Source organism: Biomphalaria glabrata, chromosome 16, assembly GCF_947242115.1.
Source record: "Biomphalaria glabrata chromosome 16, xgBioGlab47.1, whole genome shotgun sequence".
NCBI classification, from domain to species: domain Eukaryota; kingdom Metazoa; phylum Mollusca; class Gastropoda; family Planorbidae; genus Biomphalaria; species Biomphalaria glabrata.
Window position 1 is genome coordinate 29222233 of NC_074726.1, and position 27974 is coordinate 29250206.

The 27974-nt window shown below is 35.6% G+C and overlaps 1 protein-coding gene across 2 annotated transcripts; it reads right to left on the reverse strand.

Moving 5' to 3' along the window:
* On the reverse strand, positions 1 to 27974 carry LOC106055531 (uncharacterized). Of its 2 annotated transcripts, none has more exons than XM_056014034.1 (7): positions 27859 to 27974; positions 21728 to 22936; positions 17588 to 20759; positions 11520 to 11578; positions 9856 to 10024; positions 7268 to 7472; positions 1 to 6512 (listed from the first exon to the last, which is right to left on the reverse strand). In XM_056014034.1, the coding sequence occupies exons 2-7, from the start codon at positions 22817 to 22819 to the stop codon at positions 6362 to 6364; spliced, it is 4848 nt and encodes a 1615-aa protein (XP_055870009.1). In that variant the 5' UTR covers positions 22820 to 22936; positions 27859 to 27974; the 3' UTR covers positions 1 to 6361. The 2 variants fall into 2 exon arrangements, with proteins under 2 accessions (XP_055870009.1, XP_055870008.1); XM_056014033.1 differs by lacking the exon at positions 27859 to 27974 and adding an exon at positions 27641 to 27791.

Sequence of the window (27974 nt, forward strand, 5' to 3'; positions counted from 1 at the left end):
TTTAAAAAAACAAAAGTTTATTCAGTATAAAGCTTTTGATATACTATAAGCAATTCACAAGAAATGTTTTTGAATATAGCATCGAACCATGTTTGAAGAAGTGGATTTCAATAGTATTTGTTCACTATATACACACAAGTTCACTGTACAATTCTAACCAAATCTCAAAAACTAATTTGACCAACAGTTCCATATCAGTCACATGTACCGCACCAAACAGTCTATCACTGTAACTTGATGTAATAAGAGTTATTTATTGAATCAACTCTGTACTACTAGACCATCACTTCCACACAATGGAAAAGATTCACTCTACAAGCAACTACTTTTAATAAAACAAAACATCAAATTACATCTTCAGTTCTCATTACAGTTTTTGTACAGCTCTCCTTCCATGCTCCATGCTCCATTCACTTTTATGGACATGTGGAGGTAGGGGGGGGGGGGGGAACTAATCTAGAAAAGGTTTCCATGGGCTGTCACTCTGCTTCTGTTCTTGAAGATTTACTTCCCCTTTCACTGATTAAGTTTGTTCATAGCCAACGGCACATATTTCTTACTTTACTCTTAGTCTCTGCAATGATTTTCCACGTTCTAACAGAATTGTTTTTTTTTCACGTGTACATTCTACCCTGTTAGGGTTAAACTTCAATAACGTTTCTTTTGGTATAGAATTATAGGAGAATGCATGCTCTTTTTATGTAACACAAATATACAATTATAAAACCAAAAACTAATTTAATGTGGTGGGGTCAAATCAACTATGGCAGGGGTTCTCATCCTGTGGGTTGCGACCCCCTTGGGGGTCGATTGACGATTTGCCAGGGGTCACCTAAGACCATCGAAAATATCGATTGTTATTGTCTATTCTTCTATTGCTGTATGTGTGTGTGTGTGTGGGAGGGGGGGGGGCGCGTCAGAGTGGTGGATTGTAAAAGGGGTCGCCGAGCTTAAAAGGTTGAGAACCGCTGAACTATGGTAATGTTAATTAGGAGGAAAAGAGTTATAAGTCTTTCATTGTGAGATACAGAGAATATTGCATCCTTCCATTCAAGAAACAACTTCCTGTCTGGCTACTTAGCAATTCTATAGAACTCTAAAGAGTCATGTCTCAAATCCCAGTTATCAAAATGTTTCCTCTGTTAATGTCACATGGTCACACATCCCATACAGTGTAAATGTTACAAATTCTACATACATACATTTAAAATACAGATATATTAACAAAATCTCTTTAAAAAAAGGGTGTAAAAATGTGTTTTTAAAAAAATTGCTTTTACTAAAAAAATGAATTTTAAACAAATGTACATACTTAAAAACATTTCATAACAAAAAAATCATGCTTACAATAAAATTATTCATACCACAAAGTAATAAGCTGAAGGTAAAAATAACACTCTAGTATCAAGCAACAGGCCAATGGTATATATATAACTTATAAACTGGGTTATGCCTGCAGTAAAGATATAAAAACAATACATGTATGTTCAAAGCGCTTTCAATGTCCAGGCTGAGAATTCAGTCGCAAAGTGAAGCCCACTGATTGGGTGGGCCACATTGTTGGTTCGTATAAAAAAAAATATTTAGTCAAAAGAGACAAATGCTAGCTTACAAACCAAAACAAACAAAAAATGTGTGGTTTCTGAACATTAGTTTGCACATCTCATTCTAAAAATGTACAAATAATTTTGTTTTTTTAAATTACAATAAATGTCATATTTCTATAAAAACAAAAACGTTTGGATTAAATTCCTAGTGAACACCTGGACATTCATATCTTAATTGGTGGCATTTAAAATGCATTGAAATGTTTTTTTAAAAATATGAGCTATACAGCACTATATAAAAAAAAAAAAGGTTACAAAGTTCAATAGTCAACACAGACACAGGCCAATGCTAAGTTCTATCGAAACAATATACTGACTGGCTTTTATCAATTCAATAGACAGCACACCCAGGCCATTGCCAAGTTCTATACAAACAATATACTGACTGGTTTTTATCAGTTCAACAGACTAAGCCTGACTGGCCATTGCTCAGCGCAACACACCCACAGTCTATTGCTAACTTCAAGAAACAGCTTCCTGTCTGGCTACTTAGCAATTCTATAGAAAATATCACGACTGGCCAGTTAGCAATTCAGAAGGCAACATCCCTGACTGTCCTTTAACCAGTTCAGTAGCAAACATAATCACAGGCCACGGTTCAATAGTTAACATACTATCTAGTCAACCTTTAAAAAAAAGGCCACATAGAACTACCCCACATATTAATGAGTTTGAGACTTTATCTACCATAATATTATGAATTTAAAAAAAGTTAAGTGAAAAAAATGAATACCACAAAAGAATACAGTTCAATGATAGACTATATCCAAGTAGAACAAGCCATTGTAATGTCTGGAATCCAAGCATTAGTCTTAGGAAATACTGAAAACTTTGAAACATTTCTGTGGTTCCAATCTGATGCATATGGCCTATATCTAGATCTACTAGAGTAGGTCTATCTCACCACAGGTATCATAATGTAGGTCTGTCCCACTCGACGTGTCCTGTCCCACTAGAGGTTTCCCATATCACACTACTAGTGTCACTAGTTTCATTAAATAGACCTATGTCTCATGTTTTTCCTGAGTAGACGGGCTGGTCCTAGCAATAGGGGGGCCCTATGCGAAACGGATTGTGCTGGGCTCAGTCTAGGTAGGGAAAAGCATAATGTCAAAATTAAGAATTTGTATTAAAAAATACATTCATCTTTACAATAAATTTTTACTAAATGAAAGCTGACTGTTGTTTTTTTATCGCGCGTAAAATTGGCACCATAAAATGAAACTTTTGCCTATTTTTCAGGAGTTTTTTTTTAGTTAGATTTTTTATTTCAGGATATTTCCATTACTTTTTGGTATATTTTACAATTACAGGAGATTTCCAGGAGCTCCTGGAAAATCAAGAAGACGCAGAAAACCTGCTATTTTATATAATTTGTAACATTTTAATTTAATAAATTACACCTAGAATTAACGCGGGGCCCACTGCGACCGCATAGGTTGCAGTGGCCTAAGCCCGGTCCTGCTGAGTAGATATATATTTCATTATGGGTTTCCGTGTGTGTGTGAGAGCCTGTCCTCTAGGACATTGCAATGACACAAGTGAACTGTTTCAATAGATAACTCCTGTTGATAAAGCTGAGACTGAACCAAACAATGAATACTGCATGAGAAAAACAAAACATGAAACAAAGCAGAAAACTGAAACCTTCATTGGTTTCCACACCAACTGGTCTGCTCTTTGGGAGTGAACAATTGAAATGTTTGGCAATGGATTTGTTGTCAACTGTTCAACATACCAAGTCTTGTAACAAGCAGCAGCGTGCGAGTGAGTTCAATTCTCTAATACAAGCAGGAAAATAGTTGATTCACTTCAGTACACTTATTTGTACTGACATAAAAATGACAACAAATGAGTGAAAATATCAAATCAACTTCTACCTCTAATAATTAGTTATCATGTTTCCACTTCAGGTTAGCAGTTATACCGTCTTTTTTATTATAAGAATATAACTAACTACCCCACATCTACTGTCTATAAATTGCATTGTGACTCTTGTTTGATCAAGTCTTTCATTACATTATTATTTCACTAGCATGAAATATGATCGTACTATTTTATTTTTTTTTAATTGTAATCCTTGTATTAATATTGAATGATTATTTTATTTATGATTAATATGTAATTGCTGACCCACAAAAAAAAACAAAAAACAAAGTTAGCAACACTCATTTTATGCTGTAACTTTGCAAAACAAATGTTTAAAAAGGCAAAATGTGGTTTCTTTAAAATGTCTTCTAATGACCTACAATGGAGAGTCTCAACTTGTTTAACATTTCCCTAGTCATAATGGACGTCCAGAATAAAGTCTCTAAGCAATAAATTATGGTAAAGTCAGTCGGATGTTTTTTTTTTTTTTTTAAATGTCTGATAATGAAATACAATGGAGAGTTTAATTTTATAACATCTATGATTATTTTATGAAGTATATATTTTGTATGCACAGAGCCAGGTACAATAACTGATTTTGTAAGAAACGTTTATCAAGACATAGCCTCATTAAAATAACTGCCACACTATTGCACAGTAGTAAGACATTTCTTATAACTCAGTATACTTCTGTAAGCCATCATCCAAGAAATAATATCCTACAGTAGTCATGGCAAGTCAAACCAAATTTAAAACAGGAAACAAATTTATGAAATTCAACTTTTAACAAAAACCTCTTCACATATAATCGCCTTAGTCTTACAGCAGCACTTCTGTGCTTAGAAGAGAGTATTGCCCAGTTCAAAGCGAGGGCCAGACAAGGTTATTCTATTATGTCAATGTGGACAAGTGGAAATCTTGAGATTTTAGTTTCAAATACCACCCCCACTGTGCTCCAGTTGGTTGCTTCTAAAATAGACACTAGCAACTCTGTACACACAGAGACAAGCCAAATGTGAATGAACCATCAATGTCTCTGTCCAGGGTATTATGGTCTCCTGCATGAATGTAACAAAAAATACAATCATATAACAATAATACAATCTGAAGTTAACGTTATGCTAATTGATGTAATATGATTAAAACAAAACAATATTTCAATTCAACACTCATCACAAACTTATGCTTAGCAATAGTAATATGCAATCAACCCAAAAAAAAAAGTATTACCCATATATTAAACTGTGATAACACCAAAATGCTATTAGATAAATAAATATATAAACCAAAGACACATCAAAGAAAAATAAAACAAGATACAATTATACAAATCAGAATAATAAGAAAATCAATTCCTGCTTTATATTCAATTAAAATCAATAAAAATCAGATCTTATTGGATCTCATTGGAACCCACAACATTGGGGTTATTACCCCGACACTCATCAATTTTCACCAACTTTTCCGTTCAACTGCCACCCTTGAGGAGAGCGTAAGTAGTACGTAGACATTGAAATGAAAAAAATTAAAAGGATTCCTATGCACTTCACAACTTGAAATAAATGATGATATTTAGACATACTAAACATACACACAGGTGACTGCATGACAACTGAAATAACAAAAGTGAACTTAAAACATCACACGGTGGCATAAGTTAAATACACAAAACTTCTGTACAATGATATGTATGGACAGCGGATGAGCCGGCGTGACCGAGGTGGCTCATGGGCTGGACAATTAAGTTTTGCATAATTAAACATACATTTTCTAACAAAATTTCTAGAAAAAATGGAACCTCTGCTTCTCCTTGTGATGGAAAATAAAATGCAATAAATAATTATTTAAAAAAAAATGGTTTTCCATGTTATTTACAGTAATAAAAAAAAAACAGCACATAAAGCTTGTAAAAATAAAACTTTGAAATCTGTGTAAGTCTTGGAAAATCTAGCAGTTAAAAAAACTATAATAGTCATTGTACAGATATTTATATATATATATATATATTAATATTTATTCAAAAGAAAATTTTACAGGCTATCAGTTCAAGGAACACACAAAAATTAAAACAATGTGGGCAACATGTGGACATACATGCAAAAAAAAAAAAAAGCAAGAAAATCTATCAGAGTTGTCCTACTATCACCTATCAGGACTTCCAAGGACATCACAGAAAGAAATCAGAAATGTCCTACAATCGCCAAGCAGGACTTCAGGACACCACAGAAAGAAATCAGAAAAGTCCTAAGAAATGTCCTACAAACACCAACCAGGACTTCAGGACACCACAGAAAGAAATCATAAATGTCAGACAATCGCCAAGCAGGACGTCCAAGGACACCACAGAAAAAAAAAAAAAAAAAAGAGAAACTCCTTGCCAGTACACACAAAATATTTCTACAATGTACAGAAAAATTATAATTTTTTTTTTTGAGAATGCAGGAACAAAGATTACATCAAGAATACTCTTAAAAAAAAAAAAACAGAAAAGAAAGTAACAGATGTTCAATGATCAGCTACCCCTCCTTTGGAAAAAAATAAATAAATAAATAAAAAGATAAAAAAGGCTGGGATAGCCACTGATCATCTAGTGGGTAACCTCTGGTCATCAGAGATTACACCTGATCTAATGGTCCAGTGAACTCTAGGGAATGCCAGAAACATAAAAACACAGCCCACATCGGACTAGCTACTAACAACTACATAGAGAAAGGTTATCCAGTTACTAAAGAAAATAACCTTAAAGGTTGTCAAACTAAAAAAAAAATTCAAATGATATGTTCTTTGGTATTTGGAAACTGTAGTATTTGTTCACCAGAAAAAGGGGAGATAAATATTAACTATGGAAGCGTATAACCATCAGCAGTTGTCGAGAAACAAAAAGGTCAAGATTTCACATAGTCTCCATCAAAGGCCCACTGGTCCTCGTCCAGTATTTCAACGTAATACTGCTTGTTCCGCAAGTAACGTTTGACCTTTTCAGGGACTGGAAGTCTGTCCAGGTGGTCATTCCTGACTGTCTGGCGAACAACAAATCTGAAATGGACACAATATAATCCTAATAAGTTATTACAACCCCAGATTTGGTTTGGGGGGGGGGGGGAGAGAAAGTGGTGGCTGAGTAGTTAGGGCTAGGGGTTAAGTCCACCCAATTCTAATGGGTACCGGACTGTAGACCCCACAGATCGTAAAGTCTGACAATTTTATTATTTATTTTTTTTTTACAATGTCAAAGTATGTTTTTTAGCGTACAGAATTGAAGAGAAACTTTATAAAAACAGATGATTTGAAATGAAATCAATTGACTTTTAAATCATCCTAGATGAAGTCAAGACTAGGATCATCTTTAACGAAGCGAGGATTGTTAAACTAGAGGCGTATTTAGGTACTTAAAATGTATCCAATGATGTTACTCTTTTAAAAACAAAAGTAAACGCCAAATGGCTGTAAAGCAGGGGTTCTCAACCTGTGGGTCGTGACCCCCTTAGGGGTCGATTGACGATTGGCCAGGAGTCGCCTAAGACCTTCAAAAATATAGATTGTTTTTGTCTATTCTTCTATTGCTGTGTGGATGGGGTCGCCGCAGAGTGGGGATTGTAACAAGGAGTCGCCTAGCTTAAAAGGTTGAGAACCGCTGCTGTAAAGTATTAAAAGACCAAGACGTATCAAATAAATGATCACTAAATGACCAGTACTTACAAACATTAAATAACTAATAACATAAAATAAATGACTGATAAGCATCAAAGAATAGAGACTAAAAAGCTTTAAATGATTGACCAGTTCCTGACCTGGATAAATGTTTGAGAGTAGCTACCCTGAAGTTTCTGGACACGGGGGACAGGAGTCTGATTGGAAGAGGAGGTGTTCCCCTGGCGCTTGGTCGCAGGAAGTACAGGAACCTGCCATCCTTCGAGTTCTGTATCGACTTCTCAATAAACTCACAGATCCTGGCCTTCCCATGAGACTCTGGCTGGGACCAGAAACTGAACAAACCTAATGTTGAAATACAATTATTATTGAACAACACAATGTCATTGTTAGTCACTTTTTAACCGGGGTGGTGGTGGGGGGGGGGGGGGGAGATCTAGGCCATATATCTTCAGTCCCGTGTTCCAGAGCACATGTCTTAAGTGTCAGACCTTATATCTTAAGTACCAGAGGATTTGTCATAAGTCCTATATCCTCTAGCATACAGTGCCTTTAGACAAAAGAGTTACACAGAACAACTGGAGTAGAGTTTATTCAAAGCCATTTCCTTGGCCAATTATTTTTGAGACTAACGTGTGTCATATTATACAGTACAAAAATTTATTTTATTATGAGGGCAAATATCCATGTCTGAACAACCTTTTAAAACCAGAATTCTACTTCTACACAGAATTCTACTGAACTGAAGTTGCTTTTACAATTGCATTTTGCACTAGCCTAAATTAGCCTGACTTCTTTCGAATCTGAATGTTTTGTAATTGAATATTTTTGCTACTAATGCCCTACAATATTGCAGCCACGAGGGGTTTAATCTGCGTAGATTTTTTAGATGGGAATGAATGGTTGTTTGCCATACACTATTGACAATTGTTATGTCCCCTAAGAGAATAGAAATTAGAAGTATGCCATTCATCTCTCTGTAGGTATTCTGGTCATTTTAACTACTAACATTACTTATAAAAAAAAAATGAAGCAATTTTTGTGGCTACTTTAAAGAGCTCAACAACACAAAAATATGTCTGGCAGCTAGATTACTAAAAACAAACTGACCTAAAACCTTGTAACAACAAGCACTTAACATTTTAAAAATAATGTAATTAAAACAAAAGTAATTGAATCATTGATGCTCATTTTTAAACTGTTGTTGTCTAAAGGATAATTAGTCCAGTGAAGTTGGCACAGATTGAAATGATATGGATTACTTAGTTTTTTTAACAAACAAGTCTCATTTAGTCATATAAAAAAAGATAATTTGTTAAGTTTCATTCCTAATTAGGTCAGGCCAAAGGTTATTAAGATTTGTTCTAGATTGAGTCTTTGAGTGGATTCTAATTTTTAAACTTTTTTTTGTTGTTGTCCATAAGTTGAATAAAATAAATAACAAAATTTGTTACAAAGCTTGATTGCTAAGTAGGTGAAAGGTCAAGTCATATATATATATATATAAATATATATATATTCTAAGAGAAATGTATTTTTTAGTAATGGTTCTTATTCAACCTTTTGTTTGGGTTACATAAAAAGATTCAAATTATTACATGACTAGATAGGGCACGGTGGCTGAGTGGTTAAGTGCTTGGCTTCCAAACCTGGGGTCCTGGGTTTGAATCTGGGTGAAGACTGGGATTTTGAATTTCAGGATCTTTAGGGTGCCACTGAGTCCATCCAACTCTAGTGGGTAACTGACTTTAGTTGGGGAAAGTAAAGGCAGTTGGTCATTGTGCTGACCACATGACACCCAGTGCATTAACCATTGGCCATAGAAACAGATGACCTTTACATCACCTGCCCCACAGATCACAAGGTCTGAAAGGGGAACTATTACTTTTTTTTTTATTCAGGTAGCAAATGTGAAACAAGGTCAGTGCTACAATAATCTGGGATCTTAATGTCAGCTGTTGAAACTTGTCAGTAATGAAATGCAAATAAAACCTAATAGAAAATCTTTTTCCTAAATCATTAAACACTTCCTGAATAGAAACTTTTATAAAATGATTTGCTTTTTCCTATTCTATGTATATTCAAACAGCTCAACTCCTGGCCTTTGATTATGGCTCAGATATTGGGCCAGGCAGAACTGACAGTAAAAGGGGAAAAGGTGAGCACCTGGGTGAAAATCAGTAAGCTTCACGAGGGACTTGTAAGCCCTGGCTAGCTGCTCACGTAGAAGAAGGAAAACCCTGAATGCAAAACTGATGACTTTTGGCTACATTTAAACATGGGAAAAGCTTTAGAAGTAAACCCTAAAGAAAAATCAGGAGTCAGAGACCTTAGGCAGTAATGCCACTGATCCCAAAATGTTCCTATTTATTAATCCACAGGGAGCCATAAGGATTATTAAGTCAAGTGACAGCTTACTGGATGCCATACTAGGAGCCATAAGGATTAATAAGTCAAGTGACAGCTTATTGATGCAATATTCCAAAAATTATTTTAATAGTTTAGAATTGTATGACTAATTAATAATTAATAAATCTGTATTATTGCAGCTTGCAAAAGGCTAGGTAATTTTTTTCACTTTGGCCCAGCATGGTTTTCTTATACATATATATATGGTTTTCTTATATTGTTTTGTTTTTTCTGGTGAATCTTAATTTTTTAAGGAAGGAAACGATTGCTGACAGTAATTTTGCTTCACCTGCTTGATCTATCAATCAATGATGGTTACCTTTGGCGTGCTCTATCCTTGTGTGATGAACCTCCCCCAGGGACTTGAAGCTCAGACTCAACAAGTACTTCTGGTCGGAGCTGTCCCTGACAAGAAACGATCCATCCTCTTTGTCCTTCAAGATCAACGCTGCCTGCTCATAAGAGATGGGACCCCAGTACCAGGGTTGCTGTCAAGTTAAAAGAAAAAAAAAAAGAAATATATGCTTGGAACAGTGCATTTTATTCTGTCATTCTTAGCCTTCTTAAAACTAGTCACATGAATTATTGACGTTTTTTTAATCTTAGCTTATAAATAGCTCATGTATTCAGGACAAAAAAATCAAGAATGAAATGTCTGGTACCAGTAGGTCAAAAAAATCTTAGAATCTTCTATAATTACATTTTACTTTATAAAAAAAATTTGGGGGGGGGACATGGTGACTGAATGGTCAAGTACTAGACTGAGGAGCTGAGGAATTTGAGTTTGAATTCTGGTGAAGACTGGGAGTTAGAATTTCTGGATATTTAGGATGCCATGGACTCCAGCCAACTCTAATGGGTACCTGATATTATTAAGGGAAAAGTAAAGGTGATGAGTAGTTGTGCTGGCCAATTAACTCATCTTAATTTTAACGGTAACTTAATGTCTCTTTTATAATATTTTTTTTATTTTAAATATTTAATTTATTGTAATTAATATTTAAAGAAAAAAAAAATAGCAGCCCTTAATTTAAAAAATTGTGTTTTTTTTTTTTTGGGGGTGGGGGTGGGGGGGGGGTGCTGATTTCACCCAACACTAATGGGCACCTGACTTTAGTTGAGGAAAGTAAAGCCGGTTGGTCACTGTGCTGATCACATGACACCCTGTCTGCCCTTTAGATGGGAAGAAATGAAAGGGGTATTTTACTTTTTTTTTTTTTAAATTATAATAAAACAAAGAGGAGTAAAACTGGTTTCAAAGTATTATCTAAATGTGAGAATCCCTGAATAAGAAAAACTTGATACAGCAGAGAATATTTTTTTGAAAAATAGAAACATACTGATAAAAGGTTTACATTTAAGGATCAAGAGAAATATACTGTCAGATTCAATCAAACCAATGCCCTTAGCTCTTCATACAATAAAAAATATAAAGACATCCTGCAGAAGTCTACTAGTTAATATTCTAAACCAATGTTTCCCAAACTACTGTGTTCCTAGGCTTGAATAAGTGTTCTACGAACTACAGGAATAACTTACTAGTAGGCCACCATGTGAATTTATCTCTCTAAAAAAACTAAGCAAAGTGTTGCGCTAAATACTCAGAAGGTGCAAAGTGTTCAGTTAGTGCAAAGTGTTCAGTTAATGAAAAAGTTTGGGAAACACTGTTCTAAACTATCAATATTAGTAGACTTAAAAGAAAGGAAAATAAAAATAGGTTTTTATAAACATTTTTTTTACTTAAGCATAATATAAACAAAGGAACCAACAAAAAATAAAACTTTTCAATAACGCCTAAGAAATTTACATCTTAAGTGGTTATTCATCCACTTTGACAAAGAAAATAAATAAAAGGAAATTGATCAATTTGTAAAAAAAAAAAAAAAAAAAAAAACAGGAAGCACAAAATTGTAAAATAGAAACAAAATTTGGGCAGACTTCAAGTGTGAACCAATGTCAAGGTCAAGTGCACTATCAACCTACCAGCTGCAGCTGCTCCATGCTCTCTAAGAAGTCTTCTCTTTCATGTAGAGGCTTGGGGTCTGAAAGAAAAGGGGCAGAAAAACAAGAAAAAACAACATTAGCAGAAGCAGAATGTAAACAGGGCGTACAAATAGTGAATTAATACAGGAAAGCTTCGTCTGAGTCATCTTTTACAGGCTACATCCTGTGGTACATTTGTATTAATGTTGAATTTAAGCCAGCGTACATGAAAAGAGAGACATCTAGAGTATGAGATACATTCACTGGGGTTGATCAGGAAGAGAGGGGGGGAGGGGGGACAACACCAGACGTGGGATTGTATCAAATGTGAAGGGTTTTTTTTATGATTCAACTGCTTGATTCATTCTTTTTTTTTTTTCTTATTTAGTACAGTTTACAAGCAGTCACTAGTTTAATACAGGTTGTATCCTGATGTGTCACACTGAACTGTTAGGGAAAGATTTTTTTTGGTTTTATTAGCAATGTTTAGGACGTGTGGTGGTTTAATGGTAAAGCGCTTTGTTTCTGAACCAGGGGTCCTGGGGTTTGAATCCTGGCGAGAATTGGGATTTTTAATTTCGGGATCTTAAAGGGCGCTTCCAAGTCCACCAAGCTCTAACAGTAGTTGAGGAATAGAAAAGGCTGTTTGTCATTGTGCTGGCCACATGACACCCTAGTTAACCATAGACCACAGAAACAGATGACCTATACATCATCCACCCTATAGATCGCAAGGTCTGAAAGGGGGAACTTTACTTTTATAAATGTCGAACTACGAACTAAATTTAAATTTACTGACACTGACTTAGAAGCTTGAGTGGAACACAGTATTAGAACTATTTTTATAGCCAGGGTTTAATTAAAAACATGAAACTTTTTTCCAAACGAATTGAGCCAAAGTGTTGGGAGTGATTTAAAAAGATTTTCTATTCAAATGGTTCTACTACAGATTGAGAATTGAACAAAAACAAACAAGGGAGTGTATACCATGTGGAGGACTAAAATAGTCTTTCTTTTTTTCTGCTAGAGTTCAGAGTTACCTTACTTACAATTTTTTTTATTATTTTTTTAAGATATCTTAATTCAACTTAAGTGTGTAATTAAACAAAAAACAAAACAAGGGAAATGCACACACTAAATATACTTTCTTGAACATGATTATACACAGGGATGTCCTAAAAGAAACAAAATATTTTCCCTTCAGGATGCTAACACAAAGCCCTCTGTTTAGAAGTCAAGGGATATACTTATTTGACTTCTTCTTCTTTGTAATAGTAGTGCTATTACAGAGTTGAGTCCAAGGCAATGAAATCTTGACTCCATATGTTTGCCTGAACAAATTCATCCACTGGGTTTTAAGGGTGAACCTTTTAGGCCTTGTGACCAATGAGGCAGATGGTGTAAAGCTCATCTGTTTTTATGGCTCGATAGTTAATGAGGGTGTCACGTGACCTGCACAACAGGGTAGGGTAGCCATAAGAGCATCCTAAAAATTCAAAGTTTAAAATTCCAGTCTTCACAGATTCAAACTTGAAACCCCTTGGTTGGGAAGCCAAGCTCTTAACTGCTCAGCAACTTACACCCCCTCAATAGGTTTTAAAAAATCCATAAAAATGTCATGCTTTGACCCTTACTAAAGATGTAATCACCCAACACCTAATACTGCCTGAGCTCATCTATCTAGAACAAGACCCTACTTCCACTTCAGCCCAACCTAACCAACAGCCCTGTACGGCAGTGCTGAACAACCAGTAAGAGAACAGCACACTATTTTTTTCCTTGGCACAGTCTGCCAAAGACCTCACAGCTCAGCAGCAAAAAAGCTGGCTAGAAGTAAAAGACATAGTGAAAATATGTTGCCCTGCATAAAGAACATTTGTTGGAGCCGCACTCTCCCACTAAAATATCATTAGTGAAAACAGTTTCATCAAATCAAAGGGCATACAGAAGAATTTTGACATACATACAAAATGTTCTCTTTCTAACACCAGTCATTGGTCTTAACCCATTTTAGGTAAAAAAAATAAAAATAAATAAATGGTTTTGTTTAAATACATAGAATATTTTTTTAACATGACTGGGTGTTGCCCATATTGCTTCTCAAAGCCCAAGTCTGAGAGCTCTGAATCTAAAATAGATTCTGTGAAAATATCTGACATACTTTGTTGTTGATATCAAAATGTTTCAATTAAATATGAAATGTCAAGTGATTATCAGAATGACTGTCAGAGTATTATAACATCAATTCAATATATATGATACAAAATCCTGAGATTAAGCAAGATTTAACAGAAAAAAAAAATCCTATTCTTTCAGTTAGAAACCTTTTTTATATTAAAAATACTTTCTGCTAAATAGAAGCAGCAATTTCACATTTGTTCCTTAAGGTAAAGTCTGATGCTGAGACATAAAATTTTATAGTACTAGTTTGGGTACAACTAAGATACAGGATGTGAAATTGTATCCACATTACCTGCCCCTGAATGAGTTTCCAGCTTAGATAGAACAGGCTCTCAAGGCAATGAAATATTAAACTCCAGCCAACCCACGTGCTAGAGGGGCAAAGGTATCAAATATGCAAGCTTGTTGTTAGTTGCTGTCTGGTCTACATCTGGTGCAGAGCTTTCTTTGAAGTGGCATTCATGTTTTACTGCCATTTAAATGACTTAGAGTCTAGAGCAATCACATCACCGCCCAAGTCTGTGCACTAATGAACACCCATCAGTTCCAATAACATAGACACTACAAGACATCATTTCTTGAGATCACTAGTAAAAAATAAAGTTAGGTGGAATCCTGAAATTCAAATTCCCAATCTTCACCAAGATTCAAACCCAGGTTCAGAAGCCAAGCTCTTAATCAGCCACTGCGCTCATAATTACTACTGCCATCAATTAAGTGTTTTGTACAAAACAACACTATCCGTCAACAATATGTATGTTATCACTACACTATCTGCCAGCAATTTATGAATAGTTCATAGTACTTAACTATACTCAATAATAAAAAATTTAAAATCCATGTCAAAGATTTTTACAAATGTTACTTACTGCTGTGCATTAGGATTTAAATAATCAATTGAAACTCTGTTTCAATTCTGTGTAATTAAAGGCTATTAAAGAAAGGAATCTACCACAGGAAAGTTCTCCACCAAAGGAATCTACCACAGGAAAGTTTACAACAAAGGAATCTACCACAGGAAAGTTTACATCAAAGGAATCTACCACATGAAAGTTAACATCAAAGGAATCTACCACAGGAAAGTTTACATCAAAGGAATCTACCACAGGAAAGTTTACAACAAAGGAATCTACCACAGGAAAGTTTACATCAAAGGAATCTACCACAGGAAAGTTTACATCAAAGGAATCTACCACAGGAAAGTTTACACCAAAGGAATCTACCACATAAAAGTATACACCAAAGTAATCTACCACAGGATAGTTTACAACAAAGGAATCTACCACAGGATAGTTTGCAACAAAGGAATCTACCACAGGAAAGTTTACACTAAAGGAATCTACCACAGGAAAGTTTACATCAAAGGAATCTACCACAGGAAAGTTTACATCAAAGGAATCTACCACAGGAAAGTTTACATCAAAGGAATCTACCACATAAAAGTATACACCAAAGGAATCTACCACATAAAAGTATACACCAAAGTAATCTACCACAGGATAGTTTACAACAAAGGAATCTACCACAGGATAGTTTACAACAAAGGAATCTACCACAGGATAGTTTACACCAAAGGAATCTACCACATGAAAGTTAACACCAAAGGAATCTACCACAGGAATGTTTACACTAAAGGAATCTACCACATGAAAGTTAACATCAAAGGAATCTACCACATAAAAGTATACACCAAAGGAATCTACCACATGAAAGTTAACATCAAAGGAATCTACCACATAAAAGTATACACCAAAGGAATCTACCACAGGATAGTTTACACCAAAGGAATCTACCACAGGATAGTTTACAACAAAGGAATCTACCACAGGATAGTTTATAACAAAGGAATCTACCACAGGATAGTTTATAACAAAGGAATCTACCACAGGAAAGTTTACATCAAAGGAATCTACCACAGGAATGTTTACATCAAAGAATCTACCACAGGATAGTTTACACCAGAGTAAAATATAGAAAACTTGAGCTACAGGGTAGTAGGATAACTTGGTAAACAAAATTAAACTTACATTCCCCTCTCCCTATCCAAAAAAAAAAATAAAAAATAATAAGATTAATATTAGCAAACAAGTTTTTAATTTAATTATAGAGAAACTTATCAATTTCCCAACCAGAAGATCAACTCTTCAATTCACTAGTCAAAGGCAAATAGCATTGTATGTTGTGACTTGGTCATTGTTACAGCTCTACACATGGAAGAAAAAGATTAAAACCATAGAAGCAGTCAAATATTGGGTGTCACCAAGCAATCACAAGACAAGCACAAGACTGAAGAGCTGAAGAATGTATGAACTAAAACTGTACAAACAACAAAAACAAAACATCAAATTAGTTGCCACTGGCTTAGTTCTTAGTGTTGATTACATTGTTTTCTTTTTTGCTAAATTCAGAAGAGATTAGAAAAAAGAATTAGTACAGCTATTGGACCCCACGATAACCTGCTAACTACTGTTAAAAAATGCAAACTAAGATTCTATGGCCATAAAATAAAAAAAAGTGACAAATATTATTACAAGGTCCCCAGGGCTTGCTAGGATCTTCCTTCAGGGTACAGTACCATGAAAAAGAAGAAGAGGCAGACAACATTATAAAGGAATGGACAGGCCTGTCATTGAGAGTGATTCTGTCCAAGGCACACAAAAAAAGAGGAATGGAGAAAGACGATCAACAGAACTTGTGCTGTGCCCCTATGGTCCAACAGACTAAGGGATAAGCGAAGATGAACTTTAGATTCTATTATATGATGACTTCATGAAACTTCTAGTCTAGTCTAAAAAAGCCATGGCTCATATGTCAAACAAAATGCCAATGTCCTCTGTCTCAGAATACCACTGCTGTAACTGAACCAGCCAACCAAGCACACCCCCCCCCCAGGTGAATACACTTTATACAGATAGAGAAATACTTAAAATGTGATCTCATTTAAACAATGATTGCCCCTTGAAACAAGGTGAAGGTTTAAAAATGTCTGTCCTGTTTGGAAAGAGTAGTGCATTGACAACCTAAGTTTAATCCAAAGTATTCAACAGCATATTAATAGGGAACTAAATTACTATTAAAAAAAAAAAAAAAAAAAAGTAAACAGATCTGTAGCTGTGCCTCTCCTTCCCCAAGCAAAGTATTTAATGTCAAATAATGTGTTGTTGTTTTTTATGTATGTCACACTTAGATCTCAAAAACTCAAACTTAAAAAAAATTTACTGTCCTTAAGTTCAAAATAAGAGCAACTACTATTTTTGCTAACTATGTCTTCTTCATTATTCCTTCTAAAGAAAACATGCTATGATTTGGCTACTTTTTAAAATTGTTTTTATATAGTGATGTTTACTATAAGCAGGATCTCTGTTATAAAATGTTGTTGACTTCTTCTTCTAGCCAGCTTTTGGCTGTGAGCTCTTTTGCAGACTCTGCCTAGGAAATATAGTGTGCTGTTCTCTTCAGTTGTTCAGCACTGCCGTACAAGGCGTTGGTCATGTTGGGCTGTAGTGGTAGTAGGGTCTGCCAAAGGTGGATTAGGGAAGGGGCTTTCAAAGAGGATATGGTTTACAGTTTCATAATGTTGTTGACTAAAACCATAATTTTTTTTTTCTCCTAAAATGTCTGCTAGTACAAATACAAGGTAACTATGAATGCAATGTAGATGTGTTAGTTCGTGATGTAATATATGTGTGATTGATCCACACAAGGGCCTTCTACGAGTTTGATGTACACCACAAACTTTCTTCATCATCTAGCCTTAGTGCAAAGAAAAATATGTGTATTAGCGTTAAGGACTTAATTACCATTAAGCAGGTAATATTGGTTCAATCAAGATGTTGAAATGTGCCTATAAAGTAATATATATTTACACTGAACAGACTGTGGCTTACCTTCAGCTCCTCTCATACAGGTCAACTCTGATGACCTGACATCTGGATGGTCAAACACTGTCCTGCAGGACACTAGAACATTTGGATCTTGCATGTACTCCTGAGGGGACATCCAATCTTTTAAAGTCCTTGACAATGCGTGGCAGTGAAAGTTCGACATGTTTTCAATGTGGAACACTTTTTCTTCGGAACTGACCTCTGCATCACTGAGTGGAGCAGAGATCCACCGGTTAAATGCAGAGTGCCGGAAATGTTTCCAACGTTTGACTCCAGGGAACGATTGAAAGTCATCTCCTTCGCCCTGGCCTACAACCTTTTCCCTACTGAAAGAGTTTTTCATTTTGTGAATATTTCTAAGAACGATTTTCAGCAGACTCAACAGGGAAATGCCTATATCCCACTCTTCAAGGAAAAGAGCCTCAGAAGACTTAGATCTCAGCAGAACAAAGGCAAAGTAACGCAGCTCATCACGCAGGAGTTTCAGGAAGACAAATTCTTCAAACCTACAGCACCGTTCCTCCTCTGGAAGATATTTTTTGGTGAAGCAGCCACGGAGGTCAAGGTTTCGATTCCTGTCTTTCAAGATGAAATATTTAAATTCTGAGTAAGTTTTCAACAAGAACTGAAAATCAAGCCTTGGCGAGATGTGTGGAACTAATTTTTTGAAGATGGCATCCATTGTGCACCAGTTATTCCATGAAATATGATTCTCGGCACCAAGGCAATAATTTGTGGAACAGACCGGAACCAATATGCTTTTCGTTAAGGATCTCGGCCTTCTCATCTTTGCTGTGTATGCTAGTTCTCCATATAAGGCACGGCAGTACCCTGCATTTTTATCATAGTTTACACGAGTTGGAAACATTTTAGAAGATGTGCAACTCACAGTTTTGGCATATGTCTCGAGGGTAATCATCTCATCTTCAGAGTCAGATTCTTCTTCTTTACCACAAGAGGAACAAGTTAGTGTCCCACTGCTTAAGGACAGTAGATCAGCAAGCATGTCCTGAGGTTTGGTTGGTGATAGACAAGGTGAGTGCATGCAGCCAAGAGGACATGTACCATCGACACCATCAACCATACATTCGTCAGAGTGTAGGTCATCTCTGATAACTTCTACTCCAGGCTTTCTGACTCGCTCTCTCAAAACTTCACTTTCATCTTTCACAACGCACAATTTCTTTTGCTTAGTTAAACAGTGTGAAAATTCAGGTACCCAGTTGTCTAGCTCTTCTGTTTTGAGAAGCTGAATTCTGACATCCTGGAATGTTGGCAGGTCCTGAATGCTGTTTAATCGTCTCTCAATCTTACTCTGCATAACATCAAAGTCCTCCTGATGTTCCTTTATCATTCTCAAATTCTTTGAGCACCATTCAGACTCACTAAGCAGCATGTGACGCAGGAAGTGAAAGATGCTCTTCAACTTGGCTTCCACAGCTTCTCTGTCTTCTATAAAGTCATGGAAATATCTGCCCCACTTAAAAATGCCATTCACAAAGTAGTTGACGTCGAAACTCTGACTGCTTGTGAAAGGACCACTGATAACGTTCTCCAGTAGTCTGGGATTGACATAAAGTATGGGCTTGGCCACCTTAATCACACTCAAGTCCCTCTGAACGTGGACGACCCTGCTTTTGTGGACAGAGAGCCCGTCCTCTGTTTCCGAATCAGAATCTAAATAAACAGTCTCGTGAACCTGCAAGTCCTTGCCCGAGTCTGGAATGACCTGAGCAAGGATGTGGGGTAAGGAAACGTTTTTTGACGGTTCAAGTTGGAAGCTTTCGGTGATGGCTTCATGAAAGTTCATATCAGAGAAAGACGGTGACATGGCTTCATCCCAAGTGTGAGAGTCATCAGAGAGCTGCTCTTTGAGGTTCCTTCTCTCGTCGCGTGTCCCGTTAATCTCGACTGCTTCTTTGGTCACTCCAGCGCATGTTCTACCCTCTTTTAAAAACAATGTCTGAGAAGGTAACAGAAGGGGCTTGAATTTGGGCCTGGCTCCTTGCAGCTTATAGATTTCGATTTTATCCACAGCTTTCTCCTCATTCACACCATTATAAGATTGGCCACTACTTTTGTCCTCTGGTGGACAAACAACACTGTTAGTGTCCGGTCCACTAGTGTGAAGGTTTATATCTTCTAAATCGCCATCCTGCTTAACAACTTCATGGGAGAATGGGACAGAACTTATATTAATACTTTTATTCCTACCATCGTGTTTGTCTGTGATTTCATTCAAAGCATTGTCATGGCTGGTAAAGCCATTCTGCTTAATACCTGCATTAGATAGATAACTGACTTCTGATATACAGGCATGGCCGTTAAGGGTGTGCATAGTATCCACTTCATGATTGGACTCAGGTTGTTCGTTCACCTCCTTCACTGCCCTTTCACAAGCTTCCTTAACAATCTTCTTTGCAAGATTTACACAGTAGTCAGATTGGCTGGCTGCATCAGTGTGGCTGGCCTCATCAGTGTGTGCTGTTAAAGGCTTAATGATTTCCTGAGGATTTGCTGGAAGTGTTTGATGAGACAAAGATATTTCTACCTGCTTCTGTATTACTGGGGATGGATCCTCCACAACAGGCTCAACTGAGCTTCTACCATCCGCTATAGGGCTGGGGGACTTGCTGGATGGTTTGGACGACCACTTCAAGTCGTTTAGCTCAACTCGCTTGGTGCCAGATTTTAATGTGTTGTTTCTGCTGGATTCCATGTCATGATTGGAGCTGAAGGGTGAAATTCTCTTGCAGTCACGCAGATAGTGGTTGTCAATAAAATCCAATGCCCTACTTGTCTGCGATGCCCAGGAGTGTCTGGCACTGCAGCCATCATTCCTGCTCTTTTCTCCTTTCACCTCATCTTTCTGGTAGTTCCTCAAGGGCAGAGGTGGAGCCAGAAGGGAGCTCAGCTTCTCTACCAGTTCCTCCTCTGCTGGAGTCTTGATCAGAGGAGGCTCGTACATGGTCTGCCCTCTTCGAGGGTTCAAGGCCGCCTCGTTTTTATACTTCCTAATGATGACGTTGGGGTTATCGTACATGCACTCCTCGATTTCATGTTCCGAATGTTTGTCATGCTGTGTAAAGGAATCATTCACAATTGCTTGAGACGTTTGCTGGGCAGATAATTTTAGAGAACCATTGGTGTGCTTATGATCTGAGCAGTTTACTCCCTGTAAAAATATAATCCACATATTGGTCATAGTTCATTATTTTAGCATTTGTAATAAGCTTTAATGTACATTTAGTGAAAAGAAATAGTTAAGTTTATATATTCACTATATTCATCAACAACAAAATATTTTGTTGTAAAGAGAATTACACATTTTGGTGCATTACAAAGGAATATATAATGGAATTTTGTTATATATATATATAATTTCATATAAATATAAACCTGTTAATTAAAATGAGATTGAGAAAATTAAATCATTTTGTTTATGAGATTTACAAAATTATAGTCCTAATTATAGTCCTAAGTTTCTTTTTTTTTTTTTCAGATTCAATTTGCAAGTAACAGAGTTGCAGTGTGACCAGCTGCTTTTACTTTCCTAAGTTAGCGTCTGGTACAAATTCGGAGCTTGATAAAATCAACTTCCTTCTGCCCTCTATGAATCCACATGGATTTTTTTACTCTAAAAATTAGGTTGGGTGCTAAGCACTATAACTTACCGACCCAATTTCATCTAAGACAATACGTCATTATTAAGAATAAAAAGGAAACTTAATTGAACTTAGCTAATTTAATATGATATATTATCAGCTATAGGGTTGGTGGACTTAATGGCTTGATGGGTGGTTTGGATTACTATGTTAATCAGCTATAGGGTTGGTGGACTTAATGGCTTGATGGGTGGTTTGGATTACTATGTTAATCAGCTATAGGGTTGGTGGACTTAATGGCTTGATGGGTGGTTTGGATTACTATGTTAATCAGCTATAGGGTTGGTGGACTTAATGGCTTGATGGGTGGTTTGGATTACTATGTTAGCTATAGGGTTGGTGGACTTAATGGCTTGATGGGTGGTTTGGATTACTATGTTAAGTCGTTTAGCTAAACTCTATTGGCTCCTATTTTAAATCTCTTGGTTCCTATTTTAAATACGTTAATAAAAAAAAATATTTGTGCATGCTTTGTTACCTTTGTTGGAAGATCAAACTTGTTCTTTGGGTCAGGCACGCCGATTTCTTGATCGGTGCATGAGAGAGCGGGCGAAGTAACGGGAGAAGCCGAGCTCACAGACAAAGGTTTTTGGAAAGTATCGGCACATCTCTGTTTGACCTCCTCCAGCGTCTCATAGTCTGGATCCAAGGCAGAGGTCATCTCTGGGCAGCCATCTTCAACAGGAATCGATTCCACAAGCATAGGCTCTGTGAAACCATTCATTGTTTTTCTGTGTTCTTTCACCTCGTCCAAAGTTTCATAGTCAGGCTCTTTTCTACTTTTCCTGTAGGCCGCAGCTTTAGAGTTGAACAAGGTTGCTTGGGGATATACTTGCTGGCAGTCTGGGGACTTACTTTTTCTGTCTGGGTTTATCTTGGCGTACGGGTAATGATCATCAAGAAGCAAAGGGACACTTTGCGCATTCATGGACATTGGCTCTGGAGAAACACTAGGCGAAAAACTTGCGACACTATTTTCAGTGGATTCTGAATTAATTATTGGTGCAAACTCTTTGACAGAGCTAATAGTCGCATAAGGGTCTTCTTCCATTCTTCCCCACGCACCCGACGAGTCCTCATCAGAGACGTCCTCGTTGGTGAAAATGACTTCATGTTTTTCGCCATTTTCAGCTTTGCAAAGGACACTAACTCTTTTATCCTTCCTTATGAGTATGACATCCTCCTTGTCCGATTTAGCTTTCCTTTGAGTCTTCGCAGACTGCGCTTTGGTTACAACATTATCTGCCCCTGGTGCTAGCTCAGCTGGACTTTCCGCGTGCCTTAGCTGTGTGTCATCACTCTTGCGGCGCATCCATTGTGGCTTGGAAGGCGAGTTTATGAACGACTTAAAGTCGTACTTCCCCTTGCTGCCAAAGTGAAACCTTCGCTTTAGCTTAGTCAACAGACCTTCACTGCTGTGCGGCTGATGAAGCGACATGCCCTCTGGGAGGGTAGCCGACTTGCCACTTCCTGTCGGAACATCTTCTGGAATGGCATTGCTTTTGCTGTGCGCTGGCTTCTTACTGAATCTTCTCTTTAGCTTACTGATCTTCTTTTCACTTTCAGACATTTTTTGCACGCCTATTGTTCCCTCTTTTGTACATAAATTATCCCATGAGTCTTAAGCTTGCATAACGCTTTCATTTTGTAAGCACAGCTACATCAAGCGGCGTAAAGGTTTATATTTCTGGAAAAGACAAGAATGAAATGGTAATCAGATAGTGAACTATAACAGCTATATCTTATTATTTCAATATGACTCAACAATTTCAACAGTTATATACATATATATACTATACTTGTATGAAGTATAGGTAAAAAGTAGGCCTCAAGTAAAGGTTTGATTCAAGCCAACTTTCTAGTGAAAAAAAAACAAATAAAAACAAGCAAAATAAAAAAAAATCCTTTTTTAAAAAAAAAAAAAAAAAAAAGCTTATCTAAAGAGGAAGAACTTTGTCCTTAAAACTGTACAAGTTATTTCCCTTATTAAATATTAAAAAAACAAATTAATTACCAATAACTAATTGACTAATTTTTTTTATTGATTGATGTCTTGTCTATGTCAATGAATAATTGTGCAAAGTTTTAGCTTGATCTGAAAATGGGTGTGGGAGAAATAATGTGTGTACACTTTTTTTACCAGACAGACAAACAGAGTGAGTTGATAAAAGCTTTGTAAAAAAGTAAAAGCATTGATAATGAACTAAATTTGCAGTAAAAGTACTAATGTAAGAATACTAATCAAGGAGGTTTAAATTATTATAAACTTAAAATAAACACTTAACAAAAACCATTTGCGCATACAATAACTTTAATACAGTGAATGAGTTTACACAGCACACATAACTTGAATACAGTGAATGAGTTAACACAACACACATAACTTGAACACAGTGAATGAGTTAACGCAACACACATAACTTGAACACAGTGAATGAGTTAACGCAACACACATAACTTGAACACAGTGAATGAGTTAACACAACACACATAACTTGAACACAGTGAATGAGTTCATGCAACACACATAACTTGAACACAGTGAATGAGTTAACGCAACACACATAACTTGAACACAGTGAATGAGTAAACACAACACACATAACTTGAACACAGTGAATGAGTAAACACAACACACATAACTTGAACACAGTGAATGAGTTAACACAACACACATAACTTGAACACAGTGAATGAGTTAACGCAACACACATAACTTGAACACAGTGAATGAGCTAACACAACACACATAACTTGAACACAGTAAATGAGCTAACACAACACACATAACTTGAACACAGTGAATGAGTTAACGCAACACACATAACTTGAACACAGTGAATGAGTTAACGCAACACACATAACTTGAACACAGTGAATGAGTTAACGCAACACACATAACTTGAACACAGTGAATGAGTTAACGCAACACACATAACTTGAACACAGTGAATGAGTTAACGCAACACACATAACTTGAACACAGTGAATGAGTTAACACAACACACATAACTTGAACACAGTGAATGAGTTAACACAACACATATCTCTAGCATGTAGTGAACACATCCTCACAGAAGATTTACAAACACGAAGAAAACATAAGAGCTCAGCAACTGATACAACAAATCACAGTCATCCCATTATTAGGAAAACAAAATAAGAGTTATGGAATAAGTAAATCACAGTCATCGCATTAAGAAAACAAAATAAGAGTTATTGAATAAGTTAGAAACAGCCAAGCAGCTTAAGAAGTTTACCGTTTGTTCTCTAACCATGCTCTAATATTTTTTGCATCAATGTCAAGGAAAAAAATTAATTTATAGTAAGTTTTACATTTGTGTTTATATTATCACAAATAATTATTTTTAATTTAGCTAGATACTATAGCAATAATCTTAACAATCAGGTATGTACAAGTACCTAAACTTATTTTGTAAAAAGAAAATGGAATAGTTTTTGAAGTCCATCAAGAAAAACTGGACGACCAGCCAACAGAATTTTAATGTCACCATTTTTTTCCTTCTATTTCAGCTGAAATATTAATTACAGTATATTGAATATAACATGCCTACTCTACTTGCAAACTCTGTCAATGTGACTAAAAAATTTTTTTTAATTGTTCCCAAACCATGGGACAAGATAAGACAACAAGCGTTACAGAAGCTGAAAATTGGGACGAGAGAATCCCAACCATGTCCTTTAAAACCGCATACTCTATCAACAAGATGTCACAAAACACACCCCATAGAAGAAAAACTATGTAAGGAGAGCTAACATTGTTGGTCATATTGACCAGATGTGTGGTCAATATTACTTTTACAGCTTTTATAGTTCAACAGCTATGCTGGGCAGGGCACATATCAAGTCCGGGGATGACCATTTATGCCAAAGACTGGATGTGGCAAAATATGTAGATTACAGCTAACACCAGATATGTGCTCATATATTTATTGATAAATGTGTGGCCACTATAGATGTGTCATTATTAGCTATATTAACCAGATATGTAGTCATTCTTAGTTTAATTGACCAAATGGGATCATTCTTAATTTTATTGACCAGATATGCAGTAATTCTTAGTTTTATTGTCCAAATGAGATCATTCTTAATTTCAATGACCAGATGGTAACAGAGTGTCAGATGTTTGCCCCTTTACAGCACAAGTGCAACAACAATTAGGTCTGCAGATAAATGTGAAATCTACAGACAGGCAGTGTGGAGTACTTCAAAATATGCATTTCACTTCCTGTTCAATTCAAGGCAATTGAAAAAGTAGATAGTAGTCTAGTTTGCAGAGGAACATGAAATAAGCTTATGATACTAACATTTAAAAACAGGATGTTACAATGAGGAAATTTTTTTTTTGCTTCTATCTTGAATATGGTGTGACCCTAAGTCAATGTTAGCATTTCCCTTGTAAAAGCCTCCAAGTCGTTCTCACAAACCTCATGTGATACTTTGTCACAACCTCTTTAAGTTGTTGAGTGCCCGTTCGACATAGGAATTCTTTTAAGTTTGTTATGCCATCTATGCGGCTCTTAAAATCTGTCAAAATCTTTCAGGAGTTGGGCTGATTAGCCGCATTGGTGCAGTATCCTTACACTCCATATTAAATATGCAAAAAATGCCAGAATGTATTATTAGCATTTTTTTTTTAACTTGCTGTTTTCTTTTTGTTATAGCTGTGTCTTTAATATTGCTTAGGTAACACATATATGCTTCAATTTTTTTAAAAAGGATAAATAAATATTAGCATGCCGAATAATCCTTAATGACACCAAAAAAGTGACCGTAAAAAAAAAAATACTTCCAATTTAGATTAGATTAATTATTTGACCAATAATTTTGTGACATAAATTGAACCAGGTCCAGATTAATGACTCTTGAGTTTATTTGATTAATAAGAATTCGTGAAACATTAAAGACAACAGGATATATATATTATATATATATATATCATTGATTTAAACCAAACAAACAAAGGTTAACTAGATTTTAATCAATTTCTATTTTTCTTTTTTTTTTAAAGTCATTTCAATTTTTTATTTAACAGTCTACACCTAAACTAGAGGAGGCGCTGTGGCTGAGTGGTAAAGCGCTTGGCAGGGGCCTAGGGTTAAAATCCTGGTGAAGACTGGGCTTTTTAATTTCAGGCTTTTTGTGTGCCTCTGAGCCCACTTAGCTCTAATGGGTACCTGGCATTAGTTGTGGAAAAGTAAAAGCAGTTGGTCATTGTGCTGGCCACATGACAACCTCATTAACCGTAGGCCACAGAAACAGATGAGGCTTACATCATCTGCCCTATAGACCACAAGGTCTGAAAGGAGAACTTTACCTAGTACTTGAACTAGTTTCAGTCTAGATAAAAATTTTAAACTACATCTTTTAATGTATCTAATATAATATATTACTATCTAAACTATCTTGATCTTTTTTATTTTGAACCATGTAGATCTAGGTTCTAGATCTATATCTGTCTCAGAGTCTGTGTAATTGCTGCATGAACTCTTTATGTTGTGTCTATTCTATTTATGTGTATTTTTCTGTTGTGTTGTCTTCATATGAGAAAAGAGTCCTTGTAATCATAACAAATAAAGCAGTCTAGAGTATATAATGTTAATAGTAAATAGTGTATACAGACAAGGAATAGAATATATGGTATCTTAAGAGATCTAGATTTAGATTGATACTATTGATAGACATGATAATAATAGATCTAGATTGGTAAAGTATATAAAATCTAGTAGAAAAACAATATAAAATATTGATTTATAAAATACTGATTTAGTTATTAGTTCTATATAGTATATAATTATATTATAATAATACTATATTACTATATTGACTATAGATCTAGCATCGGTCTTTATCTATTAGTCTAAATATACTATAAATATATGTATAGACTATTATATATATAAATTATAATTAACAAATTATACTTTTACTAGATCTAGATCTAAATAGTTTATAGATCTACTATAGTGTCTATAGTTAATAGTTCAATATAGACTTCTATACTCATACTTACTTACTTACTAAATTTTGATACTTAAAGTCTTAGTGACAGTCATACTCATACTCATGATACTGTCTTCTATCTTAAGTTAAGAATCTAAAGAAAGTCTTTAGCCTTAGCTATTATTACTAGATCTATTTAAATAATTTAATACTAGATTACATTATTCATTATTACTAGATTCTAGACTGTCTAGAGTATAGACTCTAGAATCACTAAGAATCTATTCTACTAAATTCTAGATTGACTAGATTAGTCTAGAATATTATATTTTATATTAATATTATACAGTCTAGATCTATTTCACTATTTGTATTACAGATTTATCGATCTAAAATCTATATTTTAGAGTCTTTAAATTAGTATAACCTTCTAAGGCGACTAAGAGTAAGACTAGAGTGAGATCAGATAGCCTCCAGCCAACATCCTGAAAGAATTAATCATCAAGCTATTCAACACGTCTTTTTGCGAACAAGTTGTTCAGTTTTTCGACGAAGTGCCAAATCAAAATCATCCAACACAAGCAAATCATGCACACAAAAAAATCAGAGTTTGCGTTAAACAATAATTAATAATAATTAACTTACAAGGCACTTCATACATCCTCGACCTTTATTTAATAAATTTAGATCTAGAATCTAGAGTCTAGATCTATTTATGTATCTAATAAACTATGATATGAAAACAAAGCAGCAGATCTAGT

Bases quoted from the DNA above. Each gene is read 5' to 3' on its own strand.
- LOC106055531 (XM_056014034.1), bottom strand. From the start codon at position 22,819: ATGTCTGAAAGTGAAAAGAAGATCAGTAAGCTAAAGAGAAGATTCAGT. The intron at 20,760-21,727 runs GTAACAAAGCAT...ATATTTTTACAG, and splicing joins AGTTTGATCTTCCAACAAAG to GGAGTAAACTGCTCAGATCA. The intron at 7,473-9,855 runs GTAACCATCATT...TTTCAACATTAG, and splicing joins AAGGATAGAGCACGCCAAAG to GTTTGTTCAGTTTCTGGTCC.